The sequence below is a fragment of the Camarhynchus parvulus genome, chromosome 2 (genome assembly GCF_901933205.1).
Source record: "Camarhynchus parvulus chromosome 2, STF_HiC, whole genome shotgun sequence".
Taxonomy (NCBI): Eukaryota; Metazoa; Chordata; class Aves; order Passeriformes; family Thraupidae; genus Camarhynchus; species Camarhynchus parvulus.
The window spans coordinates 91,818,027-91,837,031 of record NC_044572.1 but is presented as its reverse complement, the minus strand read 5'-3'; the positions used below and the strand labels follow the sequence as shown (position 1 = coordinate 91,837,031).

General features: G+C 40.3%; 1 protein-coding gene across 1 annotated transcript; it reads left to right on the top strand.

The window, feature by feature from the left end:
- The first annotated feature begins 552 nt into the window (after positions 1 to 552).
- On the top strand, positions 553 to 7,510 carry BLOC1S4 (biogenesis of lysosomal organelles complex 1 subunit 4). Its single transcript, XM_030971527.1, has 5 exons — positions 553 to 795; positions 1,107 to 1,178; positions 2,337 to 2,438; positions 3,109 to 3,243; positions 6,528 to 7,510. The coding sequence occupies exons 1-5, from the start codon at positions 583 to 585 to the stop codon at positions 6,624 to 6,626; spliced, it is 621 nt and encodes a 206-aa protein (XP_030827387.1). The 5' UTR covers positions 553 to 582; the 3' UTR covers positions 6,627 to 7,510.
- The last annotated feature ends 11,495 nt before the right edge of the window (positions 7,511 to 19,005 follow it).

Below are 19,005 nucleotides of genomic sequence, written 5' to 3'. Positions count from 1 at the left end.
AACTTTTAAGGCTTGCAAACATTTTGTGCAGCATCTTCGTGGGGAAAATAAACAAGCGTACACATGCACACACACACACACACACATAACCAGCTTCTATTTTGAGTGTCCCATAACTGCAAGTGGAGCTACGTTGTACACTCACAGTGAGCTCCCTTCCCAACTCAGGCTCTAACGGGAGGAATCTGCCTGGAAAAGCGGCTGAGCCGCTCGGGTTTCACAGGCCAGGACCCCTTCAGGTGTGGGACTGAATTGCCGAAGGGGGCTTTGAGGGTGTGTGGCTGAGGGAGCAGCGGCACGCCAGCCCTCGCTAAAGGCCACATCCTTCACAAACGCTCCCGCACACGGAGCCGCGCTCCTGTCCCTGTACGCTGCAGAGGTGGCTCAGAGGCGGCGGAGCCAGAGTTTCCTCCAGCCAAGCGCGATTCCCTGCGCGGGCACCGGCCATACGGGCGCTCCGCCCGCTCGCAGCGCCGGGGCTCGGGGGCCGGGCCGCTCCCGCCCCGCCTGCCGGGAGCGCGGCTGCGCCGGCCCGCCCGGTCATGTGAGGGGCGGAGCATCCCGGTGGGAGCGGGAGGTGGGATGGCGGCGGTTGCCGGCGCTGGTGAGCGGGCTGGAGCCGAGCTGCCGGACGCCTGCCCCGGCGCGGACAGCGGGAACGTGTCCCAGAGCCAAAGCAGAGCCTCCGGCCTCGGGGAGGCGGAGGACGAAGATGCCTCGGAGGCGTCGCTCAGCGCCACCGCCGCCGCCTACTCCGCGTACCTGCTCGCCGACCGCAGCCTCTTCAGCGAGCAGGTGGGCGAGGGCCGGGTCGGGGGCTCCGGCACAGCTCCCGGGCTCAGGAAAGGGCTGCCCTCAATGGGAACGCAGCCCTCTGGAGCTGGACACGCTCCTGGGCTGGGGCTGTGCAGGACAGGACGTAGCGGGGGTCGCGCTCCTTGCGCTGAACGAAGCCGAGAGAAGGAAAAGCCTATGGGATTCCTGTGGGACTGGCTGTAGTCTGACCGATGTGGTCTTGTTTGTGAGACTGGCCGGGGTTTTGTTAGTGTGTGTGTGTATGTGTGTGTGTGTGTTTTCAAGCACTTTAAGTGACCTCTGTTTTGCAGATAGAAAGCTTAGACAAGAGTCTAGAAGACTTACTGACCAGGGTGGATGAATTCGTGGGAATGCTGGACATGGTACGTATACGTTGCATGTGGTTGTGTTTGGAAAGTCAGATTAAACAGTTTAATTGGTGTTTGTAAGTAAGACACAGAGAGAAAGAAGCCTTTAGTCTAGGCATGCTCCAGTATGAAAACATGTTTGATAATTAGATCACTTATTTTGGTAATCAGGTAACTCATGGATGAAAACTACCAAGCTTTCATGTCAGAGCAAAATGTGTCCATATAGCTATAGAATCATAAAGTCATATAGAACTTAGTTTGGAAAAGACCTCTAAAATCATCAAATCCAACCATTAACCCAGCACTGCCATATTCACCCCTAAACCATGTCCCTAAGTGCCACATCTTTCAAATACCTTCACCACTTCCCTGGGCAGCCTGCTTAAATGCTTGACAACCGTTTCAGTGAAGAAATTTTTTCTAACTGCATATTTGTGTAGTTATATTTATATTCTTGTCTAAAAGAACAGTATGATATTCTGCTTATTCCTGAAAATACATAGAGGCATCCTTTGTTTGGTTTATAATGAAAGTATCTAATCCGAGTTGCCAAACCACCAAAGCTAGATTTGTCTTTAGGGGACCCTCTTTTCAGAAAGGCAGCTTTGTTTTCACTTTTCTCATAGGGTTAGTTGGGGGAACTGAATGGAAAGTTCCTGTAAGCTGGCCCTGGTAGGCAGGCTGTCTTTTCAGTGTATCACATATGGTTCTCCTGCACAACTCTATTGTAGGCTTGGGGTTTTTTTTGTAATACCAGTAAGCTAAGATTTTCGTGGCCTGACTTTTTTAACAAACCTGAGGAAAAGTACAAATAGTAAAACTCAAGACAAAATTTTAGCTTAATACATTTAATTCTTTAGTGTGTCTTAGAAAATGTTCCATCTCAGTTCAGAAGAGGTTGTATTAGCCTGCTTCTAATAAAAGTATAAAGGTAAATATTAGTCTCTGCAAAATACATTTTCTTCAATGTTACTTAGAAACTATACAAAAATGCTATAGTGTATTGATTTTAATCTAGTGTTTTTATACTAATTTATTTATTTTTAAGTATTTTTAAGCTCTAAATTTTAGGCTGTTCATTGGAGCACAGTTCTAGTTTCCAGAATAAAATCTACTAAACATTTTGTTTCATTCATTGATTTTTGTATTATTTCTTTGCATTGTCTTTAGATTCGAAGTGATTCCTCTCAAGTTGTCAATGAAAGTATACCTCAAATTTATACAAAAGCCACAGAAATGAGGCAGATATATAGGAAGATTGACAAACTAGAGGTATGTATTTGCTGTCTTCTAGATGCATTTTGTTTCCTAACAGAGGGAAAGATCAATGTCTGCATATTTGTGTGTGTATGTGCACGCATGTGGAGTGAGCTCAGGTGCTCTCCATATCCATGCTGGGTTCAGTACTTCAGGGTTAATAAAGAAGACTACATTTATGAAGAATTTCTGGGAACTGTGGGAATTCCAGACATGTTTTAGATCTTTTTGTAACATATTTAAAAAAAAACAAATTGTTCGCTGACTGTTTGAAGCAAGGCAGTTTTTGTGTTAGCTTTCAAAGTTTGAGAAACAAATAAAATGAGAGATCTCTCAATCTCTAGTAAAGCTTCAAGACTGTGGTTCAGATCCTTGGTTTTTCTTTTGGTAGTAGAAAGGCAGATAAGAGTCTAGATTCTGAAAAATCCAAATTAGTTATTTGAAAGGTAAATTGGAAAAACAAGATTATTTTATTAGATTTAACCTGGTTTTCAGCCTTTTAAGTATCTCAAGTAATTTCTAGCATTAAAATGGACTTGTAGGCAGAAGGGAAATAGAGCATGAAGTTTTTGACGACTCATTTAAGCAATGGATCTTTCACCACTCTTTTGCAATATGTAATCCTGTTTTATGTTGTTAGGGCAAGTGTCATATTTATTTTGTTGTTTTTTTTTTTTTACACCAGGCTTTTGTGAAAATGATTGGGAATAGTGTAGCTGGACTGGAAGAACGGGTCACAAAGGCAGAAACAGACCTTGGAGCTTTTCCGAGCACCTTCAAGAAAATCTTGCACACAATCAGCATGCCATCCTTCCTTAATGTAAGTAAAGTTTTGCTGCCATGTGACCAGCTTAGTTGCTCTGCTTACTAGACCATATGATTAAAATAATAATAAGTTTGTTGCACATGTATATGTACATTTTTAATATACTTTATTAGGATTTTTACAGAGTTCTCAGGCTTCTTTAAAAAAAAAAGGAAGCAACCAAACTTAATAATTTAATTTCTTACAAGGATTTGTGTAGCATTGCAAAACAAGGCTGAGCACACAAAGAAATTAATGTAAAGGACACAAACAGGCACCTAATGCACAAGCCTTTCTACTAAAGCACCCCTGATCTCTGGTGGTATGCAAAGCAAGTAGGAAGAGCCTGTACAGGCAACACTGCTAAAAGATCCTTCTGCATTGATAACATCACTGCACAAATGTTACCAAAAAGAAAATTAAAGCTAATTTGCACAGTATTTTTAAAATAAAGGTTATATTTATATTCGGTCCACACAGTTGGATAATCATGTTACCACTTTGGTAAGCTTTCTAAGATGCAGTTTTCTCCATCTTTCCTTGTGGACTGATTCTTTACAAAAGACTTGAAGCACTCTCTCTGGTAAATTTCAGAGATGCCTTACCTAACACTGAACTGGCACTGTGCCTCGGGTTTAAAATAATCTTTTGGTTAAAAAAAAAATCACCTGAATTCCTGATGCTTCTTGACATCACCTGGCAGTACACCATTTGTAAGTTCTACTCATTTGCATCTTGTCAGCTCACAGATTGTTTTATCTTTTAATGTATCCATCCTGTACTAACTCAGTTTTCTGTGTTCTGGTAAGAATGATGAAAAAAATAGCTTTGTAGAAGGGGAGGAGAGGAAGAAGGTTGTGGCTTTTCGAGGTATTTTTGTTCCTACATCTTCCAAGCATATATGACAGCAGAGAAAAATACATATAAAAAGAACGTGTGTTGTCTTGTTAAGGCTCAATTCAAGGAACTTGTTCTTCACTGCCGTTTACTGCTGTCTTTAAGTAAGTTAGTTTCTCATCTCATTTCTTCATTTTCCTTAGTGTTTAAGTTTAGGAGTTCTGTAGTTTATTTCTTTAAAAAAAAAACTAAAATCAACAACACAAAGTTGCACTTTATGGGCCAGTTACAAAACAAAAAACCTGCACAAGTTGCCTTGAAGAATATTCAACAGTATATTCCATTTTTTTCTATAAACAGTTACTAACCAAGGAATTACAGTTTTTACTAGAAAAGTTTACTAGTTCAAAGAAAGTACTTTTTTAGTGTTGTATGGAAACACTTTGTCAAATTAGCCATTTTTCCACAATTTAAAAGGTAGAAAATCTTTGAAAGTGTCAGGAGGGTGAACCTGGCATTTCCAGTGGTTTCTTAGCTTGATTATGGATAGCAGTAAAATAACACTCAGAACTTACTGGCATTATTTGATTCACTAAAAGGCAGGTTACTGTTCCAAAGTGTTTCTGGGTATTGCATAGTAAAATACCTACTTCCACTAGTAAGCACAACCATATGTGAATGAAGATGCCTATAGAGATTTCTCTGCTTGCCTGATATTTAACTAGCTCAGTGCATCAATGGTAAAATACATGTTTGGAAAAGAAGGTTATTCTGATGTCATGATTTTCCCTGTAGCTGTAGTTCACATATTACTGATAGTTTTAATTTACTCAGGTGCCCTCATTCTCTTCCATTTTAAATGTATCTATTTACACAAAGCTTCATTTTCTATTTCTCAAGATGTGTATTTATAATCTTCCTTTCAGATTTTGCCCAAAGTTCTTCCCTTGTGAATACCAGGCAGTGTATAATGTTTCTAATATCACTAAAAATGTAGGCCCTCAAAAGTTAAAAATGTCTGCTAAGGAGCTGCAAAAATAACTGATCCTAAATGTGTGCTTAAGCAATTGTGGCTACTGTGCCTGCCTATAAATTTCCTCGCTGGATTGAAATTACTCCCTTTTTGCGCAGAAGCAAATACAGCACCTCTTAAATCCATGTCAGGAGTTACAGAAAACCTATGACGTTAGATTCCCATGCTTGCAGATTGTTATGTGATAGGACAGTACAGGGTAGGAAAGCATTTTAAAAATCAGGACTTAGATTTTGAAGGTTGCTTTTACATTTGGCAAAAGTTGTGATATGGAGAACACTGATAATATACACTGTTTATAGATCAGATCTTTGTTTATATTTTTTAAATTTCATTGCAACTTGAATGGCAAAACAAACTTAGAGAAATTAATGGTATTGTAAAGTTAAAGACATAATATATCAGTAATTTTGTGTATAGCAGGAGAATATGTACTTCGTATGGAGTACAGGTATACAGCTCAACTGAATATTGAGAAATTTCTGCTTTGTTTTGTAGGTATGGTTACTTATATCTTCATTTTGGTGCTGTAAGACCATTCTAAACTCCAAGGCTATCAAACAATGATATTTGGTGTACTTCTAACTTCATTATTGGTGAAGACTAAGTTCCTCATTCCAAATTGACAGGGCTCTATGAAACAGTTCATCAAAATCTTTTTATTAGTTGAAAAGAACTTTAAATGAGTGAAATCTTGATTTCAAGCATTCTATTTCATGCCAGGCATTGAAAACGTACCCTGTGTCTGCATTGTGTTGCAGCTTTATGTACCCTCAGCAAGGCTGACACAGTAGTCACTAGTGGTCCTTGATGTTGTCTCTTTCAATAAGCCATTGGATACAGCAAAACATTGTACAGTTAATATGTAAAAGAAACACGTATACCTTCCCTGAAAAACAGTGTAACAGCTCTTTTCCAGTCCACTCCCGGATTATTTTTAACACTGTGTCATAATAAGAAGCTCAGCAGCAGCAGCAGTATTCTTGAAAGAATCATTTGCTAGGTGTGTTTCCATAGGAAGACTTTTTGAGTAACTAAATGAGAACCCAGGCCCAGAGTTGACTCAAAAGAAGCGGCCGAGGAGAATTTGAAGGCTGGAGCAGAAAAGTTAAAGGTGTATGGCTTGGAAAGGATGAAGGTTACAATGACTCTCCCATCAGCTGGATGGTGGAGTTTGACTTCTGCAGTACTGGCATATCGTACATGTTCCAGGACTGGGTCCTGTTTAGGTGCTGGAGTGGCAAAGGTCAAAGGCTGGATTTCTTCACTAATTTTAGGAACATGCTGGACTCATCTGAGCTATGATAAAGAATTCATTCAACTAAGTAGATATGCCTTAAAACTTTTCTTGTTTTGCATTTTAGCTCTGCAGGCTTTGTTTTAAAATGCTTTATGAGAAAGGCAAAAAATAAATTTCTCTAATTTGCAGAAATCGTCTTCCTCACGACAGCAGCAGACCCTCTATGAACCTCCAGTCCTCTTCAAGACAGAAGACTATTTTCCATGTCTTAATGAAGCACCTCATTGATGATTTTTTGCTTTGGGATTGATATGAATCAGCCAGAATAGAGAGAGCCAAGTGAACAAAAGGAATGCCAACCTCAGAACAGCTGCATTTTCTAAGCACTATTGATGGCATATTGCCATTCTGATTCTCATTGTCTTCCTTCAGGCAATATTTTCAGGTAATCTTTGTTTGTGCACATTATTTCAAAAGCCTTCCTAAAACACCATGTAAGTTTTCAGATTATTTTAGGGAAGGAATTTAAGAATATTTTTGCATTACATTTTTTTAATATGGAAATAATAGGAAACATACTATTGTATATAAGTTTTTTAACACGTAATTATCTGTGCTGCTGTAAATGTAAATAGCTAGATCACAAGGAGGGGTTTTTTTGTCTTTTTTCATAATATGCTGATTGAGGTGAAAGAAAAGCTATACATTAGGTTTCACATCTATTCCAGGGTTTTAAGGCTGGTCCCTGCAGTTTGTACAGAGAAATGCACCACATTGGGATGTACTTATTGCAGGGGCAGGACTTGGAAGGTCATCCAGGAATCAAGGACATGGCTCAATCCATGTGATGTAGTCCTAGTTCACAAAGTAAACATCCTACCCCACTGATGATCCTCAGGTCCCAGTGACCCAAGCTTTTAATTATTGCATCATTGTATTGTTTGATGTGTAACCAGGTGGACGTGAAATAAATTTATATATATAGAGAGAGATATAGATGTTTAAAACCTGCTGTCAAAAAGAACAAGTATCCAAGTTGGGGAGGGTTGGCCCTGGACTGAACCTCAATCACGTACCTGACCAGATTGCTTTTCCTTCACAACTCTCTGTGGATAATGAGGCTTCCCATTCTGATTGCAATTTATATTATCAATAAACTAATAGCTGGCTAACCCCTGTTGTGGTCTTGCATTTCACTGGACAGTATTTACCCACCTAGCAGGTGTTAATCATAAATTGATGTATTCCTCTGAACAAGTTTTATCTCTGCTGCTCTATTGCCAGTGTGACTCACTAGAATACTCAAAATTCAAGTCTGGGAGGAGTACTTTAGAGAAACAATATTTCTCTAGATTCCATGTTGCACGCACAAAAACGTATGTAGTTGCAAAGCAGAGATTATATATTAATAGATCCTGTCTCCAAAGACAGCAGGGATTGGCTTCTAAAAGTCTTAAATGTATCTGAAGCAACACTTATTAAACTTTAAAACAAGCATTTTCAAGTCAGAGTTAGTAGGCTCTAAAAGTAGTTCTGATGTAAAACTTATCTGAATTTTAACATAGGAAAATAATCACATAAACATGCAGAAAGAAACAGACATGACTTTGAAGCAGGGTTCCCCTCCCATCCTCCTTGTTTTCATAAATATTTCATTATTCAGATGTTCCACTGGAGCAACAGTTGCATTTCTAAAAGGCGTGGTGCCTTTCAGTGTGTGCATGAATAATGCTTGAAGGTTTATCCCTCCTCAGTGGGATCTAATAAAATTACACACTTAGTGTAGGAACAGAAGGCTGCAGTCAAGTACTCTTAAACATGCTAACGCTGGTATGAAAAAAAAAGTAATCTTTAGAGCAACTTTCTAATTAAATGAATCACCTTCTCAAATAACTTTGTCCTCTGCTGTGTGGAGCCAAAATGCAGTTTCTTTTAAAGAGATGATGTTTGAAATATTAATAAAGACTTAAGCAAGTTTATGCAGCTGAATATTTTTCACACAATATTGTTCATATTAATAAGAGTGAACATTCATATATCCTGCAGTGGGCATTTTTGTTGAACTGTTGTATGGAAAAAAAGAGCTGTATCTTCAAGGCACGCCACCAACAAAAATCAGACAGTTCCTATAACTAGTATAGCTCTATGTTGGAACTTCTCCAAAATATTTTTATTACTGAAAATAATGGACAGTACATGGAAACTTTGTTAAGGAAATGCTGTAAAAGACAGTAAATGAATTGTGGCTTTTAAAAATACATGGTATAAAATACCAAGGTCACAGTTAATCTGTTACGAAATTGAGCTCATGGTTATGAAATTAAGGCATTCTCATAATACTGACAAAATGCACCCTGCTGTTGGTTTGTTTGCACCTTTGCTGTCTCCTTATTCATGGTCAGCCTCACCTTGCAGGAATAGCATAAAAAACATCCAAAGTTCGCAGTCAGTAAAGAAATACTCAGAATATTCCTTTATTCTGCCTGCTGTTACTTTGTATTAGTATAAAACTAGTAATAACTGTATTGTGAATTAGGTTCAATATTTACTGGGTTTGCTAGCTGTAAACAAAATCTGAATCTCAAAATCCACTGATAGCAATATTCACAGCCCCAGAAGGCTCTACATGCATCTTTCCCTACACCATGTTTATCCTCTTGCCTGAGTTCCAAGATACAAGCCAGTACCTATGGGGCTACATCACCTGTTTTTACCATGAGAGCTCTTCATGTAGAACTGGTGTAAAGCAAGATGTGGTTCTGCTGTGCTGCTGAAGGTTGAGTAACAGGCACATGAAATGAGCTAATGTTTAATATCAACAAAGGAGTCTACATACACATCTTACTTTTCTTTCTGTCATTTAGCAAACATTTTAAAGCAATCCTAGCAAAAGTAATGCTAAAAAGTTTTATATTCCTATAGTTATGTACATTCTAGGCCCATGTTAAAATTAGCATTAGCCTAACGCTAGTTGAAACTAATGCAGCTTTTTAAAAATTATCTGTTTGCTGTACAATGTATGTCAATATGTCACAGAAGCTGCATTCACAAGGTATTCACAGTGAGGTTATATCACAGTCAGGTTGGACCGAATGTTAGAGGCCTACACTTTTCATAGCTCCTGGACAAAACCAAGCATGATCTGTCTTACATAGATATTTAATCATATGATAAACTATGCCTGAAGTCAGCACATAAAGATTTATATTTGTATTTAATTATTTTTGGACCAGCAGATTTTGTTCCAATCAAGCAGTGCTGCAACTGCAGTAAAGCCCAAAGAAATTACAGAAGGATGCAGATGACTGAAATGGAAAGAAACAGGTTTGATAATTTATCTGATCAAATAAGATAAATTACTTAAAAGATGCACTGGATTACATTGACATAAAAACCTGTGGCATTTCATTACTTCTGCTGACAATAACCTTCAGGGTTAAGTAGTTTTACTTACAACACTAAGAATTAAGTAGCAAGGTAAAGCTGTAAAGAGTGATCCTGAGTGAAAGACCAAGCAGAATGAGAAGGAAGAGGAAGACAGCTTGCACCTTTGTCTGTGAAAAGAACTTTATATTTGGAATTGGTAAATAATGCTCCCATTTAAAGCAAAAAAGAAAAAGAAAAAAAAAGGGGAATGTTTTTTTAAGTGATTACTTTTTTAAACTCCCTCACTTTTCATAGAAAAGGAATTGGTCTACTACCAGCTACCAAGAAAATCCTTGAAAAGCCAAAATCCCTGTCAGATACAGCTGTGGTCAAAGAGCACTATAACAGGAGTTGGTATCTTTCTAGCCACTGCAGCTAAATCCATCAGGGGTGAGGAGTTTCCAGCTGCTGGGATTCCCATCCCGGTAGGAGCTGAGCTGCTGTGGCAGGCTGTGCTGCAGCAGCAGAGCAGAGGCTTTGTCCACTCAGCTGCTTTTGCTGATTCTACTTCAAGCCGATGGGTGGTAGTACAACCTAAAGATGGTAGTACAGACTCCAGCTGATGTCAGAGATTTTAGGAGTGTTCTTGACTTTCTTGCCTCATGTTATCTACTCACAAACTCTTTCAATGCTGGTCATTTTTTAATGATTTTGAAAAACTGTAAAGGATATGGGAATGGTGCATGATGTCTTAATAAGGACAAGAAAAATAGAAAAAAGGAGGACAGAAGCTGTTGCTCGTGGGCAGTACAGTGCAATGCCAGGGAGACAGAAGGCAATCATCTATAGATACAGACTGTGAAAAGGAAAAATTAAAATAATGCCTTTGGAATTATGTCAGACTAAAGGATATGGTAGGGAAACCAAAATATCCTGTCTAAAATCCACATGGAAGATCAAAACGATATTTCATTTTTGTCAGCTTTAATATTGTCTGTACATTCTTTGGTGGACTTATTAAAGTGATACAAATACATTAAAATTGCATCAATAATCATTCCAATGTGCTATCTATATGGGATCTTAAATAGTATATTTTAAAAGTGTGTCGAAAATACAGATATATGAATGTGCTGACAGACCTAAGAAAATGAACTGAATGTTAGCAAGAATTCCATCAGAGGGTTCAGCGTGAAAAGACAAAGGGACAGAATTCATGCGAGAAAAGTGCACTCGCTGAGAAAAGAAGGATAAGTATCCAATTCAATTTCTCATCTCCTACTGTTTCAGAAGCTGTAGGTTTCATGAGAATAGCTCAATGCCTACATTATTTAAAAATAAATTAATTGCCATCTGTTCCTTACAGGTGACACTGTCAGGAGTTTCTTTACAAACAAAGCAACCTTTAAGAAAAAACAAAAGGAGAAATTTCCACAATCCTAGGACATTAAAACTGAGGGCTGGCACTAGATATGACAGAAGCACCTGAGAACTGCATACTGACAATAAAACTGGTTCTGATTGATTCATAAAAATAAAATTTTAAAAAGGTAAAAATGAATGGTAAGAGCCTTGTGCAGGAATGGAAGAGGCAGAAAATAGCATAGCCAGGAGAGAAGCCAGGGCATGTGCCAAGGTGTGAAATTGTGGTGACAGAGCTGTGAGCAGCATCCACAGACGAAGGCAAGATCCCTGAACTGGAAGGTAAGAATGGAGATCCACAACAGACATGACATATATATGTGATGTTATGTTTTTACATTTAGGAGCTTTTTTTCTCCCTCCAGTGTGCACTTTTCTGAAGTACATACTTTTGGGAGGGGCTATACCTGTACTAGAACTGTGGATCAATTCTAGTGTGTGTGTCTGGACCAGGCTGCTGTTACTGCCTCTGGTTACTGCCTCTTTCTCGAAAGCAGTAGGACTTGCAGGTAGCTAGCCACGTCATTGGACTGTTCTGGCTAAAAATCAGTCCTGCTGAGCCAAACAGTCCAGCCCCAGCACTGATGTCTTGGCACAAAGGTGACGGGTGACACTCCTCTACTCCCAGCCATCCCCCTGAGAAGGCAAGCAAAGCACTTACCCTGGCAGTGTGTCCCCATGTACAGCTGGGGAGATGCCTGCTGTGGAATTAACATCTGTTTCCTTCATGTGTCTTTGATTAGCCCTTTTGTCTCCAGGGATGGCTTTGCAATTTGTGTGGAAACAAGAGGGAAAGAAGAACAGGAAAGAAATAAGGTATTGGGAATAACCTTCTTGTTGTCATTGCAGAGATGTCTGTGTGTCCTGCTCAAATGCCTGCTTCCAGCAATATATATATAAACTAAAATGTGATGGTTCATCTGCTAGTGATACACTGTGCCCTTATTCTTGGTGTCAGAGGTTGCTGGGAGCTTTTGTGGAAGTGTGCTTGTTGCATCTAAAATCCAGTGTATTATTAAGCAAAAAAAAAGTATTTGGGAGGAAAAATACTAAACAATATAATTGAACAAAATTTGTATTTTCTTTCTGGATTTATTACCGTGGCTTCTCCTGAATTTAATTGTGTTTCTGTAGTTGAAGGACAATATGAAGCAGTAATGCCAGAGGAGTCTTGCCTAAGGAAAATCAAGTAGGATATTGTTAGCTAACAAGGTAGATGAGCAGTTCCATTGCAAACTCATTACATGTACCAGTGAGGTACATGTAATGATCAAGAATCATGAAGTCAAGATTCTGCTAAGTGAGTTGGATGAAATTCTGAGGACGCAGAATCAATAACAAAGAGGTCAGTGAAAGCAGGGTTATAGGAGATACCAGTGTCCATCTTGAATAGCATTCTGTCTCTCATTAGTTTGCACTATGGGGCTGCCTCTGGGTGTAAAATGGATTCTTTTGAAACTGAATACAGCCAAGGACTTGCTCAGGAGTTTAGCTGACTTGCTGCAACTGCTGTTGGGTGTTCATTCCATGCTGCTTGCCATGCAGTTTTAGGCCAAGATGAAACTCAGTGAAACATTAAGCTACAAATCAACCTGAACTACTGTGCTGAAGTACTTGGTAGCTCAGTCATAGCCCCAGGGTGGCAAACACCACTCTGCAGGGGTAAAAAGACTGAACCAAAGCTCTGGGATGAATGCAGATGTGATGGTGCTTGAATATGGATATTGTGGGGATTGTGAAAAGCCTGATGTAAATGTCAGGTTAGAAAGCTGCTGGAGAGGAGATGGTGGAGGGGTAGACATAGATCTTCTAACTGGAGTAAGTTCAGTTCAGGTCCACAAAGACAATTAAGGGACTGGAACATCTCCTATGTGGAGCGTCTGGGAGAGATGGGATGGTTCATCCTGAAGAAGACTCAGGGGTGATCTCATTAGTTTGTATAAATACCTCAAGGGAGGGAGTGGAGGAGAGGAAGACAAGTAATTCGCAGCAGTGCCCACTGGTAGGACCAGAGGCAGTGTGCACAAAAATAAGATCTCCTTGCCAAAGCACCTTCTCTGTTGCATCCCACATTCATATTTTTGAACCCTGTTCCCACAAGCTTCCTTTAATATACTCTAATTCTTTTATTGGAGGACACAATCAACAGTTATGAGCCATCTGTGTTGCTCATCCTCTTGTAGTAATCTCTGTTATTTCCTTTTCCATGATCTCTTCCGTTGGCTGAAGAATCACAGAATGGCCTGGATTTGAAGGGACCTTAAAGATCATCTGGTTCCACCCCTCACCATGGGCAGGGATACTTTCCTCTAGAACAGATTGCTTAAAGCCCTGTTATTTTGTGTATGAAGCTTCCATGTTTTTGCTGCTTTTCTCTGATCCTTTCCCACTAATGCTGTATCCTATTTGAGATCAGAAAGCTAGGACTACCCATGTAATTTAATGCAGAAGCAAATCAGAGGTTTAAACAGTACCACAACCTGCCTTTATCTTGTTTCTTCACCACTTATTTCTCTGTATCAGATGTGCTTCCTTGTCTTATTCTGAATGTTTAAACTGATGGTTTCCAGGACATATCAGAGTTGTGTGATCTCATTTATGAGTAACTGCTCAAATTTACTTTCTGACTCATAATGTGGTTCATGTATAAGGATATTTTAATGTAATAGCTAAATCTGTGGCTGTTAAGCAGGAGCTACTTCCAATCAGTAGGATGAGGTTTTGCTAAAACAAAGGTTATGTGGATCAGATATAAAAAGCAGTAGATTGTGGGGCAATGCACAAGAAGGCAAAATAGAGGTGCTGCATTGCTCAGTGTGTTTGTGTGGACACACCACTACTGGAGGCCAGCAACTGGCCTGGTTGTCTGACCCCTTTGTGTATTCGTGCTCACCTGGACTGTCATTTACCTTTTCTTATCATAGCTACAGAGCAGTGGTCCTGGTAAAATGGTGTTTAAACTCAACCTGAGGTACTGTGCTGAAGTAGAAAGCCCATGAAGCATGTTCCAAATACTGTTCAGCCCACTGCAGCCTTAGAGGAGAGAAGGAACACTTTGAAGAAATGACAGAAACTCTCGTTCTTTTCAGTACTCCTAAATCCTTCTTTGTGTCAAGTCTGTCCAGGGTACCTTCTTCACCCCCTCTTTCCCTTGACTCCTCTGTATCCTGAGACTGAGCTGCCTCTTGCGGAGCCCCTTTTCTCCCTGGTAGGGTGAGGGGAGGCACTCTGAGCACCTGGACAGGTGGGAAGTGGGATTTCCTATGGAAGCTCCTGCTTTGAGCTAGTTGAGAGCAACCATGCTGAGAGGTTTACTCTGGTTCTTTTGTGAAGTGAGACCCCCTGTAGATCGAGCCATGCTGAGGAACATCCGAAGTCCGAAGTGGGCATTTCACTGCCCTGCTCTGGTGAGATCAGAGTACTGTTACTCTCAGACATTGGGATGATCCTGGAGAATCTCAGCTGGGCCTCTTGAGAGAATGGCCATGCTTGTGCTACACTCCTTTGGGCAACAGTACTTACACATTTTGTTCCCCAAACATTTGCTTGGAACCCAGCCCTTGAGACTGTTGTTGGTCCCAACCCCCACCGTGACAGGGGGATTGGAACTAGGTGATCTTTAAGGTCCCTTCCAACCCAAACCATTACAAACCATTACATAGGTTTGTAATTCTATGATGATGATTAATCATGCACTACTTTTATCTCGCAGTGTGTAGGAAGAAGTTGAAGTGAATGACTATTCTGCAATCACAGTCTGCTGTTTTCTGTGTAAGAGTTTTGTGGATGTGGCGGTCTGATAACAGCATAGTGCTTAGAAAAGAGGTATAGCCTTGCTTTTGCACTCTTCCTCTTTCCAGCTCAGTTTATTTCATTTTCTTCAGCAACTGAGCATTATGGTCAAAATAAAAAGCAGTATATTGTCTCGCAAGAAAAATTAACATCTCCAACTATGTTCAAGTTGACTTTTTTTTGATCTGCTACACAACATGGCTTAATTCACAGGTGAAATGGCAATACCAATACAGAGCCCAGAAGCAAAGCCTGGCATAAGTGCAAGATGAGGAATATTCTCAAATATTCTACCATCTTTTTTTTTTCCCCATTTCCCTTTTACATTTTTTAAAATAAGCAGTTTTATTGTTGCCTGATACAGCTTTGTGCATAATTTTTCAGTTTACTCATGATGGAATTCCTGTGTGATGTTTTTATAGTCATATAAAAACTGTTGGGCCTTAGTGTTGCTTGTAAGCGTGTCTGGGGAAAACAGATTTGTTACATTCAGAATTGCTCACAAACTTTTTGTCTGCATGGTTTGACTTGTAGAGAAACTGCTCAGTGTTGTATTTAAAAGCACGATGTGATGCATCCACACCTCCCTGGCAGGGCCTGCATTAACAATGTGGTCCAATGTCTGTCCCAGTCTGCGTGGACACCTAATTGTTCCTGATAGATGCCAACTGATGGAATGAACCGGTGACTCAAAACATTGATGATGACAGGCATTTGTATCAACTGGACCCATCAGAGCATGCACATGTGGGAAGGTTCATCTCAGGCCTCCTCATATGTGTCTGAACCTGCCTGCCAGCAGCTGGGGATCTGCACAGGCAGCAGCTGGCTGGCTGCTACTTCATCTCAGCAGCTGGAACAGAAATGTGCAGGCTGAAATCCATGATGCTACCAGGGCCCTCACAACAGGCACACAGCTCCACAGCCCTGGGGAGCCCTGCTTAGGGGGTGCCCTTGCCAGATGGAAGGGAATATTTAGCTGTGTGCAGGCAGACCTCTGGGAAGACAACAGGTAACCTGGGATCTTCCTGGGGCTCCTTGCTCTATCAAAAAGACATCTGTTTAATCCTGAATTTCTACAGATTTAGCTATATATGGTTGGCTGGTGGAAGGTCCTGGAGGAATATTGAAGGCTGTCAGCACACGGCTGTGAAGACCAAGCTGGATGAGGCATCAGGCAGCAGCAGCAGCAGCAGCAGCAGCAGCACAATCCCAGCTGAGCCCAGAAATCCACACTGCCACTTCCAACGCTGGCCTTGCCAGGTCCACTGTCCTGGGGCAGCCTGTGGGGCACCACAGGAGTGCCTGTGGCTACCCAGGGCTGGTCACAATGCAAGCAGCAGGTCACATGGGGCAAGCTGGGGCACAGAAGAAAGAAAAAGAGGTGCAGGAAGCTTCCAGAAGAGGTGGGAAAGCAAAGAAGGGAAGTATCTGGTGGCACCAGAGGAGGTTATGAGCCTCTGTGTGTTAGGGTCAGTCACATCAAGGTAAAGAAAAGTGGCTGATGTGGGCAGGTGAGATGGATTTGCTTTATTAGGAGAAAAGGGAAGATAGAATAGAATGAGGAATGTTTTGTCATCTGAATGGCCCAATCAGTTTGACACCAAAATTTTAGCCGCAGATTTTTAGGATGCAGATGAAATTGCTCTACTGCAGATGAGTTATCACTAACTTCCTGATTGTAATGATTCATGCACTTCCTTTCAAATTCCATTTTTCCTTCTCATGTGCTCTATAGCCTATTTCCAGAAAGAATATTTATTACACCAGTCTTTACTAGGTAAGTGTTACTTTTTTTAGCCAGCTGTTTCTGTTCTGCTTTCCTTTTAACAGGAAGATGAAACAATTAAAAATTAGTCAGTCCACATTGTACCTTTTTTTGCTACTTTTCCAGAAAAATTTAGTAGATGTGGCCATAGGAGGCAGAATACTGAACTCTGGCTGCACAGGGAATTTCTGTAGCTGTAATGTAGTTCCCTATGTCCACTATTAGATAATACCACTTTCTCTGTGTAAAGGAATCATGTTTTGGAGGTGCTTTGGCACATCATAAAGCAAATGGAAAACCCTGTTTGTTACCATTCACATTTGTTTGATACTGTCTGAGACTGGTAAAAGGAAATTAATGGCTTACAGCTTGAAAATTATCACTAGCAGTGGCTTTTATTTAATCACTCCTATTATTTTCAAAGGCTTGTTTGAATTCTTAATTATTAGTCTACATACCTCCTCTAAATTTCAATCTGATAATATTCTTCAGTAATATTCTTTAGTGTGGAACTTTCAGGTGATGTTAAAATAATAAAAGATTATTATTTTAATATTTTAAAATTCTCTTTAAAAAGAAACTTTTAATCTTTTAAAATCTCTTTAATCGTTTCTCCCTCCTTCCTCTTTGCTTTTGTATGTCTCAGCTTACATTGCTTTCCTGTCTTTGATGAGTCATTGCATTTACTTTGTACTGATACTTTTACATTTCAGGCTGGAGCGCTGATTTTGGTTTCCTTGTTTTCTGATCAGAAAAAGCACTTTTTTTTTTTCCTCCTGTAGGTATCACTGGATTTTTGTCAGATCAGAGAAACCCTCTTTTCTAAGTTGTGATTTCACAGGATGTGGTATGCAGGTGCATCTGGTCCCTTTTGAAAATGCTTGGTGTTGTTTCCTACTAGCAGTCCAGGTCCTGAAGCGATGTTGCTTTATAATTCAGCTGAATATTATAAAGATCTAAAACATAAACAGTATAAAATACAACAATCAAGTATGAGAATATAAATGAACATTTCAAATACCAGAGACTCCCACCTATACAAATATAAAATCCCTTTTACTCCTTGTCTCGGCCATAGGGTGGCACTGGCTATTGCTGAGCATTGATGTGTGTCCTAGGAGTAGTACAGCCCAGTATTTTAAGTTTAGCAGAGCATTTTCAGAGACTGGGGATCTGGTTCATTCAGGCTGGTCCATGGTTTATTCACTCTTCCAGGCAAGTAAAACAGCAGCTTTTTCCGGACATGGCTCTGATAGTACCAACTCCAGCTCTCCACCCTCCTCCTCAGCCAGCTACTGCCATTTGCAGCAGAGAGATTGGGAAGAGATTTCCTTCTGCACCTTCTCTGACTTCCTTCTCCTGTTCTACTGCCTGCCTTGCTGGCAACAAAGGAAAATATCAGGCAGCTGTGAAAATGAATGCGGTCTCACACCCTGCGGTTTCCTTCTCTGGGTGGTGATCAATTGTCCTCATGCCTCTTCTCTGTGAACCCATCAGCTGTCAGTGACACTCCCTCAACCTGTGTCTCAGCCCTGCCAGTGGAACCACCACAGGAGGAGCAGTGTTGGTGAAGGGATGTTGCCTTTCCCCACCTGCTGCTGCTACTTGCATAAGAAGGAAAAGCCCAACCCTTGCATCTTTTTTTTTTCCTTTACTCACCATGGAGCCAAGACTACAGAGGTGGACAAAGGATAATTAAATCCTGATGAGCCAGCAGACTTGGCACAAAATCAAGAAGAACCTTGAAATATTGAAAGGCATTGTAAAAATTGGGAAGCATTAACCTCAGATGATTTTTGTGATGATGAGAAGATGAAAGCTGGAAACACGTAACTGAATTACTGTTTGTAGATATGCAGCACTTCTGAAGTTAAATCAAAGTATCATGTTCAGTGTAGTTAAAGTGGTTAATATTTGCCAGATTAACTTGAGGCATTTTGATGTAAAGTGTAGATAACAGTGGCACAGTGTGCTTACACAGATGAAATGAGACATACTCACCTCCAATGCTTTTCACAGAAACACACCATCAGCACAGCTCCTCTTTAACCTGCAAAATCTTATTTTACTAATACCTTCTACAGGTTATGTTGTAACAGTGCAGGAAGTGATTCATTTTAGACATACAAATGTAGTTATACTTCAAAGTGCTTTATCACTTTTCTGTTTCAACTTTACATGCAGCAGGTGGGTGAAACTTCAACATCATTTAGCTGTATGAGAGCCCCATGGGCTATGCCCACTGTGGCAGCAGATCTATTTGTCAGCAGAATTTCTTCTCACAGCCTACTCTTATCAGAAGACAGATGCGATTACTAA